General features: G+C 41.5%; 1 protein-coding gene across 2 annotated transcripts in view; it reads right to left on the reverse strand.

The window, feature by feature from the left end:
• Positions 1 to 5,542: 5,542 nt before the first annotated feature.
• SLC17A5 (solute carrier family 17 member 5) overlaps positions 5,543 to 13,147 on the reverse strand; it is a 53,738-nt gene continuing 46,133 nt past the window's right edge. Inside the window, exons 10-11 of one of the 2 annotated variants that reach the window (XM_039248937.1) lie at positions 11,557 to 11,647; positions 5,543 to 6,956 (exon numbers count right to left, since the gene is read on the reverse strand). In XM_039248937.1, coding sequence (XP_039104868.1) covers positions 6,819 to 6,956; positions 11,557 to 11,647 — 229 coding nt within the window. In that variant the 3' untranslated portion in view covers positions 5,543 to 6,818. The remainder of the gene's footprint in view (positions 6,957 to 11,556; positions 11,648 to 13,147) is intronic. The other variant, XM_039248938.1, reaches the window with a different exon arrangement.

Genomic DNA, 13,147 nt, shown 5'->3' on the forward strand with positions numbered 1-13,147 from the left:
GGCAAAAGGAGTGCCTGGTGTCTGAGAGACCCTCCCAGAAAGAACAGAAGCCAGGGACGTGGGCAGTGGCTCTATAGCTACCATTCCTGCTGTCAGTAAAGGCTGAAAATGGGTGATGGTGAGAGCCCTCCCTGGAAGGGGAGCCTGTCACAGACACAGAAATGAGGAAAACATGGGTGAGGAGGTAGAAAAGACAAGATGAGGTTTTGGACTTATTTTTCTCTCCTACATTCTGAACTTTCATTTCCCAATGGGAACTGAGGTCCCCCCAAATTCTTGCTTCCCATCCCATAATTTTTTTTAAGTTTATTTACTTATTTTGAGAGAGAGAAAGACAAGGAAGGAGAGGGAGAGAATCTTAAGAGGGTGGGGCTTGATCTCATGAACTGTGAGATCATGACCTGAGCCTAAATCAAGAGTCAGACACTTAATCCACTGAGCCATCCAGGCACCCCCCATCCCATTATTTGAAATAATATGGTTTATGGAAACAAGACTAGAAAATGAACAGCTCTCCTGAAAGGAGTTTATTTTTCAGTAACAGAACAGAGAGGGAAGGTTGGTCTGTCACACCACACCAGTGTCCTAATCCTTGAAAATTTCAAACTAGTATGTGAGTAGAAATAATGAGTTCAGTGTTTTCACAGAAGCAACTGAATTGTGTCCTGGCATACTTAAGTTTATAGAAAACATTAAAAAAAATCAGTAGTCCTATAAAACAAACATGGAACAATTAAATATCCCCTAAAGTCACACATGGCGCAAAGATAATGATATAACATTCCCAGCTGCAGTTGCTTTGAGGCAGGGCTAATTTTACAGCTAAGGAGAAGGTAAGTATATTTTGTGCTCTTGTGCACAAGGCTTCTTTATAGGAATCTTTTAAATTAATAAGCATAATTTTGTTCTTCAGACAAAAATCAGTAATTTGATTCTGCACTAGGGACAGATATTAAGGAATTTGTCTTTGGCCTAATGTAATGGTTAAAGCCAGTGGGCTTATTTGGTTGAAGTTGGCATTGGGAGGCTGAGTCCCTGCAAGGGCCATAGACCTCTCCATTAACAAGTCTGATCCCAGCTTTAAATCGGTCTTGTCCCTACATTTGCAAGGTGATGGTGAGTATTGAGGTGGTGTATGTGGCAGTGCTATACAAATGCCTTGGTCTCTGTGGTTCTCTGTAGCTGGTGATGATCACCAAGAGAATCCTGTGAATGCCCCTGGATCAACTTCCTGCCGTGGAGGAAAGAACAGCTCAAAGCACTGCAGACATCTCAAGTATCTTCTTGGTGTTAAAAAAAAAAAAAGTGCCTTATGACAAATAGCGTGTAGGTCATTTATCCAATATGCACATTTGAAGTTCCTGTAACAGCCTCCTGATAATTCACACAGAATAGTTCTTGAGCAATGAAAAGACCAGACTATGTATCCTAACCAGATCACCTTCAGTCTCAACCAAACTTCGGTGGCAAGCTCCAGTTTCAGACTGGGCAGTGAGCGTGAAGTCATTGAAACGCTTCAAACCGGGGCTGTTTGTGGTGCTCTACAGGAAGACAGGGGTCAGGATGCACACTTGATGCTGACAGGCCATGACTTGTTTGAAATGCTAGCATATTTCAGGAGGTCCTGCCAAAAAGAGCACTTCAGGAAAAGATTTAATGTGATATTCAGGATGGTAAGACTCCCCCCTGCCCGAAGTGCAGCCTGTCAGCATGAAGGCACGAGTGAGGGGAAACAGGGCATTTAAATGCTTCTCAGCTCAGTTGTACATTAATGGCTTCTCACTTTACCAGCACAGGACTGGCAGTGACGTGGAACTTCTAAGTTTCCTCCTCCTGCAACATCAAGATAAAGTGAAAGTAAACAGGCGCTTGGAAAGTTACTAGTGTTTTTCCTCATCAAAGCACATGAAAAAGGGTGGCAGAAAAGTTATTTTCTTTTGCTTTCAGTAATAGGTGTTCTCACAGCATTTCATGGCAGAAGCTTCTAGAAAGTGTTTTCTTTATTAAAAAAAATTTTTTTTTTAATGTTTAGTTCTGAGACAGAATGAAAGTGGGGAAGGGGCAGAGAGAGAAGGAGACACAGAATCTGAAGCAGGCTCCAGGCTCCAAGCTGTCAGCACAGAGCCCGACACTGGGCTCAAACCCACAGACCATGAGATCGTGACCTAAGCTGAAGTCAGCTGCCCAACCAACTGAGCCACCCAGGCGCCCCTAGGAAGTGTTTTCTCTATTACTCCCTTAGAGCACATACTTTTTATATTTGTCTTTTCTGTGTATGGTTACTCTAAAAGGCAGAGGCGTCTGAAAAGGCTTTGTGACCCATCTTAATTTACATTTCTAGGAGACAGAGAATTTATTCTTTAACTCAAATTAGACATTGACCCTCAGGTCTATGCCTCTGAGACAGTAACCAGTGCTTTTCCAGAGAGGAACTAGGCTACTTCCTATGGTGCTCTTCCTGCCTTCAAATTTAAATACTCTTACCAATATTTTCCTGTTGAGGGAGTTTTATTTAGAACAGTGGTAAACTGCCCTTAGAGAGGAGATTATTCACTTTGCAACAGGGACTAAATTCAAACATGTCTATTTCCGATTTCTTGAAAATGAAACAGGCTGAAGCGAGGGCATTGCAATGGTTAATACAGACTGCTGACTTCAGTGTTTGTCTCCATTTCTTTCATAACTCTCATTCTCAAGGTCAGCCGGCACACTCATTTCCACTGGATTTGATTGTTGGGTGGATAATGATGTTTTTACATGGAAGGTTTCAAAGGCTGGAATCTATGAAGGAAAATGTTTGATAGATCACAATGGGAGCTCAATGAGAGAAGGGATTTGCTTTTCCTCACTGTTGTATCCTGGGTGCAAAGAACAAAGCCTAGCTCATAATGAATGCTCAATAAATATTTGCTGCATAACTGGCAGTAATATTTTGCTGATCTAGAACCAAGCTGTTCTCAGATACGTACTTTAAAAACCACTTACCAATGACTGCCACTTATACCTTATTTTGAGTTTGGCATATCATTTTTTCATTAAAAGGTATTGGTGTTGGCACATTTATTCAACTGTTATTTTTTGAGAAAAAACATTGAAAAGAATGTCATAGGAGATGAAATATCAATGTATAGTCCATTTAAAAAATTTAATATTTTATTTATTTTTGAGAGACAGAAATAGAGACAGCGTGAGCAGGGGAGGGTCAGAGAGAGAGGGGGACACAGAATCAGAAGACAGGCTCCAGGCTCTGGGCTAGCTGTCAGCACAGAGCCCAACACAGGGCTCGAACCCATGAACTGTGAGATCATGACCTGAGACGAAGTCGGACACTTAACCGACTGAGCCACCCAGGCACCCCCAATGTATAGTCTATTTAACCAAAGGATGATTTACTAAACATTTATTAAGCAACTAAAATATTAAGACAAAGCATATATTGTTACAAGGGAGACCATGCTGAGATGAATCAAATGCACTCTGTTCTCAAGATGCTTGTCATGACTCTAATAGGGAGATTAGCCACAGATTGGTGTTCACCCGTATTATAAAGAAAAGGCCATGGAGAAGAAAGGGCACCAGGGAGTTTGAGCTCCAGGAAGACCTGCAGGGAGAGAAAGGACTGTGTCAAATGCATATCAGTGCCCTTATTGCCTAGCAAAGAGTAGATATTCCTGTTTGTTGAATGAATGAATGATCTCTTCCTCACAACAGAGGCTGAGTCCTTGAGTTTAAAATATAGAAAAAACCCAAATAAATAATGTTTCAGTGGATCAGAGGAAGAGACCACATCTAGATCAGGGAGAGTGGAGGAAGTCAAGGGTCATGGAGGTGGGGACAAAATGAGTTGCCAGGTCCAAGGAATGAAATTGGTAAAGGTATGGAGGGGAAGGACAATGGAGAGCAGGTGGGGGGAGGGTTCAGTAGCTGTAGCCGGATGTAGCCGGTGGATGTGTGGTGGGAGAAGACGATGGAGTAAGTGGCCCTACAAGTGAGGAGGGTAGGCTCCTGGGTGGCTTACTGGGCAGGCAAAGGGAAGCTAGGGGGCTTCAGCTTGGGGGAGCATCCTGATCAGGGAGATGAAATGTGTTGGGACCAATGACTCAGCAGTGGTGGGAAGTTGGGCAAAAGATCAGATTCAAGGCCACTTAACTTTTTTATTCCAGGTAGAAACAAAATCAGAGATCTTATTTAGAAGATAGGAGAGGGATTTAAAAAAATTCCTGAGACTTGAAAAACTGGAATGGAAAAGACAGGTGGTTAATTATACCCTGGTTTGGGAGTGGGGCGGATGAGGACAGAGGAGGAAGATTGCTCCTAACAAGAATAAGGAAGTGGTGGGGCGCCTGGGTGGCTTAGTCGGTTAAGCGTCCGACTTTCGCTTAGATCATGATCTCGCGGTTCGTGGGTTCGAGCCCCGCGTCGGGCTCTGTGCTGACTGCCAGCTCAGAGCCTGGAGCCTGTTTCAGTCTATGACTCCCTCTCTCTCTGACCCTCCCCTGCTCACGCTGTCTCTCTCTCTCCTAGAAATAAATTAAAAAAAAAAACATTAAAAAACTTAAAAAAAAAAAGAACAAGGAAGTGGTGGGTTTTGTTGGGGATGGAGGTAAGGGAGAGAGGTTACATTTCCAAAAGTCCTACGTGCAGAGAAGACAGCCAGTGGGGACGTGGGGTGGGCAGTTAAAAACCTGGTGGTGACTACACAGTGGCTTGAGTAGCTTGAGCTTTTGTTTCTTGTTTTTTTTTTTGAAGTGATGTTTTTATTTGAACAGTTACGCTGCCACATTTGGTAAAGTGAAAATTAATTCTCCTTCCCACCCATGGTTGCCTATTTTTCTCTCTTCAGAGGTAACCTGTTTCCAGTTCCTTGAATATCGTTGTAAGGATATACTGTATGTACCTGTTTTTTTTTTTTTTTTTTTTGTCTCCAGAGTAATTTGTTTTTTTAAAATTTTTTTTATAAATGTTTATTTTTTGAGGTTAGAGAGAGAGAGAGAGAGAGAGAGCATGCGAGCAGGGGAGGGGCAGAGAGAGAGGGGTATAGAGGATCCAGAGCAGGCTCTGCACTGACAGCAGGGAGCCTGATGTGGGGCTCAAAGTCATGAACTGTGAGATCACAACCTGAGTTGAAGTTGGATGTTCAGCCGACTGAGCCATCCAGGTGCCTCTTGTAGTTCTGTTCTTAAAAGCTAGAGGAGAGTATTTTTGAGGCAGGAGGAAAAGAACAAGAAGAGAGGGAGAGACTGAAGAAGCAAATTACAGGGGAATTACTGAAGCAAGTTCTTAGAGGAGGTAGGAGAGGATACAGTCTGTGGTGCAGGCATACACTTGGGGGAGAAGAGCGGGTCCTTTGCAGAACTAGGAAGGGCAGGTTGAGGGCAACAGAGATTTCTAATGCTGGATCACTTAGAGGGCCTAAGTCTCCTTGGTTTGGTGATGGCACAGAGACATGTAGAGGTAGATTGGTGGCTTGAGGAAGACGGCAGAGATGTAAAATAGCCACTCTAGACACTAGAAAATACCATAGAACTATCAGATCCAAAAATCAATCCAAAAATGTTTAATTTTGATGATTTATGAAAGAAATATCACCATAGCAACTTAAAACTATTTACAAATTTAAAAATAAATTTACAGAAATGTATCCACATCATATTACAGCAAACAGTTGAGTTAAAATGTTACAGATAGTGTTGGACAAAGATAACAAAACATAAATCAAGTTCTAAATCACATAAATGCCCTCAAAGCATGCTCAAAAACCACTGGAAGATGGTTCAGGTAGAAACTGGAAAACCTGACTCAGGAGCCGAAAGTAAGGATGATTATACCACCGGTTGTAGGGATGTGACCAAACAAATGTCACTTTAACTTAAACTGCAGCCAGAAGCTTACATGTAGTCAAATGGAAAGAAATGTGAGAATTAAAAAAAACTTTTTAAAGCTTATTCTGGTGGAAGCCCATAGAACACAGGACTTGGAAATTTCTATTCTGATCTGTCAGAAGGTAGTTCTAACCAAGGGTGATATTACTTGTGGTTAACTAGGCATCACACTGTCCTTTGGCCAGGTTACACACCAAACAGTATTCCAGTGAGTTGGGTGGGGAGGGAGAAGCCTGAGGATGCGACCGACCACAGCGGCGGTGGGGCTTGCTGCCCGGGGCTACTCAGGGTTTCACCTGCACGGTAACAGCCCCCGGGGGGCAGAACACCATCTGAAGAGTTGGCACGGACCCTGGTCTTGGACGCTGCCTCCGATAACTGCCGGGCACTGTCCCTGAAGCCCTGAAGGGAATGCTCGGCAGCTGCCTGGGCACGCTTCCCTCAGCCTGGCTGCCAGGCCAATTACGCAGCGGCCGGGAGCTCCGTGGAGATGTGACCATCTGAGACCTAAGTGTGAAGACTGCTGCCGACCACTCATTCTTATGAGGAAAGTGGTCAAAACTTGGTGTTTGCCAAGACCTGAGAATTATTATCTAGTTTAATTAATCCAAGGTATAGAGGGGTTCACTTCAGCTCATTCCTTTACGTATGGCCCTTAGAATAAACGGAACTCCCCTTCCTTATATTGCCTGATTTACAGCCAGATGTGTGACCCTCAAGTGTTAAGTTCCAGGATACATGTTATTAATAATTAAAAATAGCTAATTTTACTAATCTGGCAACTTGTGGCATTTCATAATTACGAGCCTTTAAAATTTAATACAAGTACAATTTTTTCTTATCCATTGAATGCATACACATTAATATCAAAGGCACTTTTAGGTTACATGATCAACAAAAATACATCGATCGAGACAGCATTATTTACTTGTTCCTTCAGTTTCTGTGTCCATGTTGATCATCGAGAGCCCAGTTTTGCACTTCACCTTTGCCGAATAGTGTGAAGAAAATGGCACCAAACACATTAATAGTAGCAGCAATGCAGAAAACGGTTTGCCATTCTCTAATAGTGTTCTATAGAAAGAAAGAAAAATATGCAGATGAGAAAGAACTTTGTTTACAGTCCGCTTTATAGAAAAGGTGGTGTCACAAGACTGTTACAACAGTAGTGCTAATCATAAAAGCCTCATGCTGGAAACAGCCCAAATGTCCATCAATAGTGAAATTGTGTTCTATCTGTTCAATGAATACTATACATGGTGAAAATGAATGAGCTACAATATCGACGCACATCACTAACAAAATGTGAAGCAAAAGAAGCCAGACCTAAAAGAGGGTGTACTGAATGACTTTTACAACTTTGTGCAAATTTATCAGCTTAGGATGTATATATTTTAAAAATACTGTAATGCTTCAATAAAGAGCTTACTCAAAATAAAACGTGTGGCATGTCTTTCCACCATGTGTTACTAGGAAAGTAGTATGCCTGCCCATCATGTCTCAAGTTCTCAGGTGGGAGGTACAAGGGGCAATCAAGTCAGGATGAGTTAAGATGGACTCTGAAGTTCAAGTTTGAGGCCTGGCACACAGAGCTCTTGAATGGCACACACAACAGGACGCGTGTGGGATTTGCCAGTTAAGAGATCAACAAAACACAATTGTTTGGCATATAATCCGGTGGTATGAAAACATTAGGCAGTTAGCTAATTTCTGAGTCATGTGACAACTTAAACAACCACCTTTTGGATTTTGCAATGTCTAACCGGAATGCCGGTTTGCAGCATTTAAAGGAGAAAAAACAAGTAGAACTGGTAACGAGAAAGAAAAAGGAGGCTAGTATGAGGTCATTCCTTTAGGAAAAAAAGGAAAGTCACGGAGAAAGAAAGCACTCTGCTGTTAAGTTATACTTATCTGAGATGCATGTATTTTGGGGAAAAAAAATCTTAGAAATCCATCTTAAATTTTAGTATGCAAAACTATTTAGTATGCAAACAACGTGTTTTTAAATTTTTTCAAAATGTTTTATTTATTTCTGAGAGAGACAGCATGAGCAGGGGAGGGTCAGAGAGAGAGGGAGACACAGAATCTGAAACAGGCTCCAGGCTCTGAGCTAGCTGTCAGCACAGAGCCCGAAGCGGGGCTTGAACTCACAAACTGTGGGATCATGACCTGAGCTGAAGCTGGATGCTTAACCGACTGAGCCACCCAGGCGCCCCACCAATGTGTTTTTAAAAAAAATTCTAAAAATACATTTATTTATTTTTGAGAGAGAGAGAGAGACAGAGTGTGAGTGGGGAAGGGGCAGAGAGAAAGAGGGAGACAGAGAATATGAAGCAGGCTCCAGGCTTTGAGCTGTCAGCACACAGCCCAACATAGGGCTAGAACTCATGAACCATGAGCTCATGACCTGAACTGAAGTCAGACAGTTACCTGACTGAGCCACCCAGGCACTCCACGAACAATGTAGATTTTATTTATATTTGACTCATTCCACAAAGTTTTTGAGGCAGTGCAGTAATTTTTAATTGTGAGCAATTACAATTTTAAAGGCAAATGTGTGTTTTTCCCTTTAAAAAATATCCTTTTAGGAGTGCCTGGGTGCTTCAGTTGGTTAAGCCTCCGACTTCGGCTTAGGTCATGATCTCACAGTTTGTGGGTTCGAGCTCTGCGTCGGGCTCTGTGCTGATAGCCAGCTCAGAGCCTGGAGCCTGTTTTAGATTCTGTGTCTTCCTCTCTCTCTGACCCTCCCCTGTTCACGCTGTCTCTCTCTCTCTCTCTCTCAGAAATAAATAAAACATTAAAAAATCCTTTTAATAACATTAAACAAATGCTATAATAGCATATCCAAAATTCAGTTCAGTTCCCACTTTACATTCAAGACTTTAATTGAAGAATCTGGATTTCCCTAGCAGAAATGCTACAATTACCCATAATAAGTAAAATTAATATCTGATAAAATGTTGACTTAAGTTTGGGTTGCCATAATGCTTCATGAATAAGGTTAAATATTTCTGATGTGTCCATATATATTATATATTTTTTGATGTGTCTATATTGAGACACAGAATTTTAAAAGAAAAAAAAACTTTTCCCAACATTCCTATTTAAAAAAAATTTTTTTTAATGTTTATTTTTTGGAGAAAGAGAGAGAGAGATGAGTGTCAGCAGGGGAGGGGTAGAGAGAGAGGAAGACACAATCTGAAGCAGGTTCCAGGCTCCGAGCTGTAGCACAGAGACCAACACAGGGCTTGAACCACTTACTGTGTGAGATCATGACTTGAGCGGAAGTTGGAGACTTAACCGACTGAGCCACCCAGGTGCCCCTCAACATCCCTTTCTATTAAATGATACAAAACAGTAATAAGGAGGCACCAATTCATTTAAGTAGGGAATTAGAAATGGTGGGAGCAGAGAAGAAATAAGAACACAGCGGTGAATACATATACGTCCAAAATCAGTATATCTGGTAATAATAAAGTTTGTAAGCATATCCTGAAATTCTAAGGATTCGATGGTGTTAATTTGATTAGAGACAAAGAGAGGATGAAGTCTCTTTTAGACATTTAGAGTTAGCCTCTTGAAGAATATATTTCACCAGGCGTTAGATTGTTTTAAACAGTAGAACACTGGAGCTGGAGGTCGCTGATTTTTATTTCTCACACATTGTGGGCAACTTTGACAGTGCCGAGTCTCTGCTTCCTGATGTGGCACCACGCTGCCTCCCTGCTCCAGACCCACCAACCCTGGGCCCCGGGAGGGGGGCTCAGTGCCCTTCCCGCACCCTACCCACTCCTCCAGGGCTCCTTTCCCACAGACTGCGTGTTCTCTCCCCTGTGCCCACAGCACTCTGCACACATTTCTTTTCCTGCAGCATTCGCCACTCTGTACTTTACTTGATTGCATACAATCTCTAAATGATGAGTTTCTCAAGTGTAGAAGCTTGTCATTTTGCCTCTGGATCCTTAGTACCTGGCATATTAATAAGCACTCAAGAAATGCCTATTTAGGGGCACCTGGGGGGGTCAGTTGGTTCGGTGTCCAACTTTGGCTCAGGTCATGATCTCACTGCTCCTGAGTTTGAGCCCCACATCCGGCTCTGTGCTGACAGGTCAGAGCCTGGAGGCTGCTTTGGATTCTGTGTCTCCCCCTCTCTCTACCCCTCCCCTGCTCATGCTCTGTCTCTCTCTCAAAAATAAATCAACATTAAAAAAATGTAATAACAAAAATCTTAACAGGTGAAAAAATGTAACAAATTATTTAAGATGCAAAATTTGGACTCAAGTTTGGTTTAATAAACCAAATGTTCTGAGTATTGTGGAAATTAAGCAAGATTTTTAAAAAATAACCAGTTAAGGGCACCTGGGTGGCTCAGTCAGTTAAGCATCGACTTTGGCTCAGGTCATGATCTCACGGTTTGTGGGTTTGGGCTCTATATTGGGTTCTGTGCTGACGGCTCAGAGCCGGGAGCCCGCTTTGGATTCTGTGTCTCCCTCTCTCCCTGCCCCTCCCTCGCTCGCACTCCTTCTTTCTCTCTTTCAAAAAATAAACATTAAAAAAAAAAAAAAAGAAATGCCTGTTCAATACATGCTAGACTATTTCAGGGCTCCTAACTTAGAAGGCAGCCCACTCAATATAGTAGACAGCTTCAAACAGGAAATTTTCCTATTGTGTCCTCATTACTTCTCTCCATCTGTCTTTGTGGAACTGCTGAGAATAAGTCATTATCTTCTGTGCAGCGGTCCTTCAGTGTGTGAAGACACCTCTCATGCCTTCACACGTCTTCTGCTCCTCTCAGTATTCATCATTTTGCCTGTTCTTATTCATTTCCACATGACCTCCTGACATCTCTCTCACCTTTGTGGACCCACTTCTTGAATAATGTTACATTGCCAGCTTATTTGTTCAAATCAAAGACACAAGATATTGTATAAAATCATGACTTAAAAAAAATTTTTTTATAGCTTTTATTTATTTTTGAAACAAAGAGAGACAAAGCATGAGCGGAGGAGGGGCAGAGAGAGGGGGAGACACAGAATCTGAAACAGGCTCCAGTCTCTGAGCTGTCAGCACAGAGCCCGACGCAGGGCTTGAACCCACGAACCGTGAGATCATGACCTGAGCCTAAGTCAGATGCTTAACAGACTGAGCCACCCAGGTGCCCCAAAATCATGACTTTTAAGTATGTGTGTGGTGTCAGCTACAACATCTTCATTGAATTTAGTTCTATTGTTCTGTATAAAATCCAAAGAGTGTTCTTTGAAAATAGACTTTCCTATTCATTATGACATTTAGCTTTTTGTTGATATAAGGAATTGTATAAGAATAAACATTCAGGGTGCTTGAGTGGCTCAGTTGGGCATCCACCTTTGGCTCAGGCCATGGTCTCACGGTTCTTGGGTTCAAGCCCCGTGTTGGGCATTGTGCTGACAGCTCAGAGCCTGGAGCTTGCAACGGATTCTGTCTCCCACTCTCTCTGCCCCTCCCCATCACACGTTCTGTCTCTCACACTCTCTCTCAAAAAGAAATAAACATTTAAAAGAGTAAAAAAAAAAAAAAAAGAATAAACATTCAGAATTTTACTTTTAATTAAAATACACTCAATACCTGACACAGATGTGCAGGTTCAAATGAACTGTGTAGACCTTTGTAGTTTATAAGCAAATTATCTACTTACATCAGGGGTCAGACTTTTAGCAATGACAGGCCCAATCATTCCTGGAATAGTGGCAAATGTATTTGTGATGCCCAGGAGGATACCAGCATACCTGAAGAAACATTTTCATAGAGGTTTATTATTGTGTTAGACATTTAAGTAGCTTCTTTCAATAGACAGCTGTACTATTTCCAGAATACTCTGTATTCTTGTGAAATTTTATGGCTAAATGAAATGTCGTACTAAGTTGGACTGAATATATTTAGCTGGTGAAAAATTTGCATTTCAATAGTTAATTAGCATTCTAACATTATATACAGGAACACAGTCACTGAAATGATCCTTTTTATAGTGATTTAGAAAAGTGTTGAGATTGATTTTTATACATGACTATATTAGATAGGAAGCTTGATGCGTCTTAAGGATTTTTAGTTAAGAAAAAAAAAAAAAGAGAGAGAGAGGGGGCACCTGGGTGGCTCAGTTGGTTGAGCAATCGACTTCAGCTCAGGTCATGATCTCATGGTCTGTGAGTGCAAGCTCTGTGTTGGGCTCTGTGCTGACAGCTCAGAGCCTGGAGCCTGTTTCAGATTCTGTGTCTCCCTCTCTCTCTGCCCCTCTCCAGTTTGCACTCTGTCTCTCTCTCTCTCAAATATAAACATTAAAAAGAAAGAGTTTATTTCCTGATTACATAATCTTTTTCAGTGTTGAAAATTTGAAACAAATTAAGAAGAAAATAAAATTACCTATAGTCCTTCCATATAGAGATAATCAATATTAACACTTTGGTAAATATCCTAATTACTTTTGTTTATATATACATATTTCAAATATTATTATAGAAATGAGATAATATTGAATATATAATTCTACAACTTACTTGTTCTACTTATAATGTATCTGCTTATCGCTAAGTCTTTGCATAGTATTCCAGAATTAGTCAAGTTTGGTATACGTTGTGTGTGTATATAACAAAAAAAAATTGCATTCTAAAAAAAGTTTATTTGACAGAGAGAGAGAGAGAGATTGAGAGAGAGCGGGGTGGAAGTCAGAGAGGGAGACAGAATCTCAAGCAGGCTCCATGCTATCAGTGCAGGAGCCCTATGCAGGGCTATATCTCATGAACCCTGAGATCATAACCTGAGTCAAAATCAAGAGTCAACCTACTGAGCCACTCAGACACTGCAAAATGCATAAACTCAGTTTTTAATAAACTCAGAAAAAGCTGATTTATTTTAAAGGTAAAGCTTAGAGGCGTGGGATATTCTCACTTATGTTTAGGTGTAAATCTTTAAAGAAAGAATTCCCGCTTGTACTTGGGAAACACTAATGATCTGTTGATTTCTCCAATACATAAGGAATGTATGTAGACTGAGGAAGGCTACTAGAAATGCTTATTATTTTCTGTAAAGAAGTCATATTGGGGCACCTGGGTGGCTCAGCTGGTTAAGCATCTGACTCTTGACTTCAGCTCAGGTCATGATCTCATGGTTTATGAGTTTGAGCCCCTCTGAGCTATCAGCACAGAGCCTGCATGGGATTCTCTCTCTCTCTCTCTCTCTCTCTCTCAGCCCTTCCCCTGCCCCCCCCCCAATAAATAAACACTAAAAAAAAA

The sequence above is a fragment of the Hyaena hyaena genome, unplaced genomic scaffold (assembly GCF_003009895.1).
Source record: "Hyaena hyaena isolate Hyena2069 unplaced genomic scaffold, ASM300989v1 scaffold_322, whole genome shotgun sequence".
Classification (NCBI taxonomy): Eukaryota; Metazoa; Chordata; class Mammalia; order Carnivora; family Hyaenidae; genus Hyaena; species Hyaena hyaena.